At 60.2% G+C, this 3,129-nt stretch overlaps 1 protein-coding gene across 1 annotated transcript; it reads right to left on the bottom strand.

Annotated features, from left to right (window-relative positions):
* Window positions 1-1,564: 1,564 nt before the first annotated feature.
* On the bottom strand, window positions 1,565-2,883 carry LOC103777547 (CD82 antigen-like; the record flags this gene model as incomplete). Its single annotated transcript, XM_008945103.1, has 3 exons — window positions 1,565-1,878; window positions 2,355-2,438; window positions 2,692-2,883. Coding segments are annotated over 3 exons (354 nt in total), but the record flags the coding sequence as incomplete, so codon positions are not given.
* Window positions 2,884-3,129: the final 246 nt, after the last annotated feature.

The following is a 3,129-nucleotide window of genomic DNA, read 5'->3' as shown; positions in this document are numbered from 1 at the left end:
AGGAGGGGGCAGGTGCCTCCAGAGAGCAAAGCCTGACCAGCCCCCCAGCCACCAGCTGCCCAGCAGTACCTGCTCCCCCGGAGCTGCTGGGCCCAGAGGACAGAGCAGGGACTGCACGAGCCACTCTCCCCAGCTCCCAGGAGGTAACAGAGCCAGCCCCTGGGACCAGGGTTACCTCTCCCAACCCCACCCCCGATGAGAGAGGGTCCTGGGGCTACCTCTGTAAGGCAAAGGCTTTCTCACCAGGTACCTCGGGTGGGGACCGTTGGCTTCCTGCCCTCGGGGGGGTCACAGGAGACGCTGGGGCCCCAGCAGCCTCTGAGCCGCCTCCGTCCCTTGGGGGGGGCCACGGGAGATCTGGGGCCCCCACCTGCCTCTGAGACCGAGGATTTGTACGTGGTGCTCTCGGCCCAGGAGCTGGGGAGGTCCTTCACACAGGCCCCCTGCTCCCTGCTCTGCCCCTCGCCCCTGGCCACCCAGAAGCCAGCCAGCCCCTCCCCTGCCCCCTCTGGCACTCGAGGCAGGGCTCAGGCTGTGCCCCCTGCCCCAGGGCAGAGTTGGGAGACAGGACAACTCAACTAAAACCATCTCATCCTTGCGTCCAAGCCGCCCACCCTAAACTGGGCACCCAGCAGCGGGGTCTCCCCTGCGCAGCGTCCGGCACGAGTTGGGAGACAGGACAACTCAACTAAAACCATCTCATCCTTGCGTCCAAGCCGCCCACCCTAAACTGGGCACCCAGCAGCGGGGTCTCCCCTGCGCAGCGTCCGGCACCCGGCCGGGTCCCCCCGTGGAGAGACCCCCAGGGAGAGAGGCCACGGTCAGACAGGGGGTGAGGGGTCAGTTGTAACCTCTACAAAAAGTTGGCAACCCAAGAAAGCAAGCAGCAGAGCCAGCCTGGGGCCGAGCCCACCCCAGGGAGCAGCCTCTGAAGTGCCTCCAAGCTGACCGGCGCCAGCAAAGCAGTGCTAAGGGGAGAGCAAAAAGATGAAGGGGTGAGTGGGAGAAACATCCAAGTGCCAAATCCAGAACCCGAGGGACCCAATCCAGAAGCAGCTGAGCACCACCACCACCACCACCACCACATCTGCCAGGCCCTGCTCGGAACGGGGCAAGCCCGGGGGCTTCTCACCACGCTCCAAGGGAAGAGCTCCTCCAGAGGCAAGGAGCAGCTGACTCCAGGAGCAGGAGAGGTGAGGATGAGGGGGGCACTCGGCCTTTCAGGGGACAGCCTGGGCTGGAGGATGCACAGCAGCAGCTGAGGCAGGGTAACTGCAAGGGAGAAGGCCTCTAAAGCACAGCTAGATACCACCACAGGTCAGTGAAGCAGGTGAAGCTACCCAAGCGCTGGAACCTCAACAGCAATCCTGGCTCACGGGACAAAGAGATGGGACCTCTGGGGGCCTGGGGGAAAGGTGTGTGTGGGGAGAAGGAGGCAGGGAGAGGAGTTATTGTATGCCAGCTGCAGGGGTTGTGGAATGGAGATGTAAATAGCATTGTTTAACGTGGAGCAGGCAGCAAAAGCATCGTCCCCTCAGGTTCATCGGTGTCTCGCGTGACACGAGACAGTTAAGTTCTGCTTCCTGAAGTGGAAATAATCCAGAGGCAGGCTGGAGGTGGCCCAAGGACTCTATTGCCAGAAGATCAGGTTGGACTGCAGCTCTAACAGTTCTTAGCAGAGTGGTATCAGAAATGGGATGTCACAGGAATAATGGTCAGTGGTGGGACAGTCTGGGTACGAGGCAGGAATGTTCCGTGTGCTCCTTCCTCCGCGGGGCCGTGGCTCTGGAGTCAGCCAGCTCAAGACTTGGGCACTTTGGTGTAGTCTTCACTGTGTATGTTCTTGCAGAGCGAAATGGAGAGGATCATTCCCAGCAGCTGGAAGGAGAAATGAGGAAGGGCAGCCAAGTCAGCACGCAGACAGATAACAAGGTGGGAAGAAAGGGTGGTACAGGGGAGCAGAACGCAGCGCTCCCCTGTTAGTGGTGCCACAGGGGTTAACAGAGTCACTCCCCAGTGCAAGAAAAATGCAATAACAACTGGGATGACAACAAATATTTGGCTGCAAGATGATGTGCTTTCATCTGCAAACAGCGTTGTGAGCTTCTTAAGGCAACCAGCAGGATCTCAGCAGTGGGATGGTGCCTGTCTCACTCCTGCTCACACATCCAGCGAGCTGCCCAGGGCCAGGCCCACGAGCAGACAGGGCTTGGTTCCATTTCTAACCCACCCAGTGATGGCAGCAGCAGCTCCCAGCTCCCGCCGAGAGCTAGAGCAGCACCATCACTGAACCAGTGGACAGCTTTGCCCTCAGAGAGTCTCTGTGGGTGGATTTGTGCCAGGGAGCAGCTCACCTCTATAACTGCAACACCGGTGCAGACCCCGAGAATGACACCAAGGTTGTCCTTCAGCCAGTTCTCCACACCAGCCATGCACCCCTACGGAGAAAGCAGCAGGACTCTGAGTACCTTAAGGCTGCCAATCCCAAACACATCTCCCTGTGCATGCAGAGGTGATCCCAGCCACGTGCTGTACCACACTTCACAGCAGCTTTAGCAGGAAAGGGCCCCACGGCCTCAATGCCCACAGTTACTTCCAGCAAGACTGATGTGAGAGAAGCACTCTCAGTAATCCCCAGAGGCACAGAGAGAAGGTGGCCCCAGTGGAGCTCCCCGGGGCCCAGGCACCCACCTGCTCGTGCACAGGCCAGTCCGCGGCCGTGGCGGTGCCGTTGACCGGGGTGTCCAGCTTACAGAAACCACTGTCTGCCCCAGCGTCCTTGGAGCTGTTGGAGCAGGAGCAGGGATATTCTGCCAGGCTTCGGTTGATGAGAACCTCGTTGTTCTCCCAGTCCTTTGCTCCAGTCCAGCCACAGCAGGCGACCTGAGAAGCAGAGAGAGATCACCGTGCTCTTACCCCTGGCACTGGTAACGTTCTGAGAATGAAGGGGCACAAGCACTCAGGAGCTTCTGCCTTACCACCACTCCAGAACCACAGCAGGGGTTGGGTGGGAAGGGACCTTCCAAGGTCACCCAGTCCAACCCCCTGCAGGGACAGGGACATCTGCAGCTAGAGCAGGGTGCTCAGAGCCCCGGCCAACCTCCCCTGGGATGGTGCCAGGGATGGGGC

The sequence above is a fragment of the Merops nubicus genome, unplaced genomic scaffold (genome assembly GCF_000691845.1).
Source record: "Merops nubicus isolate BGI_N331 unplaced genomic scaffold, ASM69184v1 scaffold7528, whole genome shotgun sequence".
In the NCBI taxonomy this organism is placed as follows: Eukaryota; Metazoa; Chordata; class Aves; order Coraciiformes; family Meropidae; genus Merops; species Merops nubicus.
Note: the sequence above shows the minus strand (reverse complement) of the source record. Positions and strands in the feature narration are given on the sequence as shown.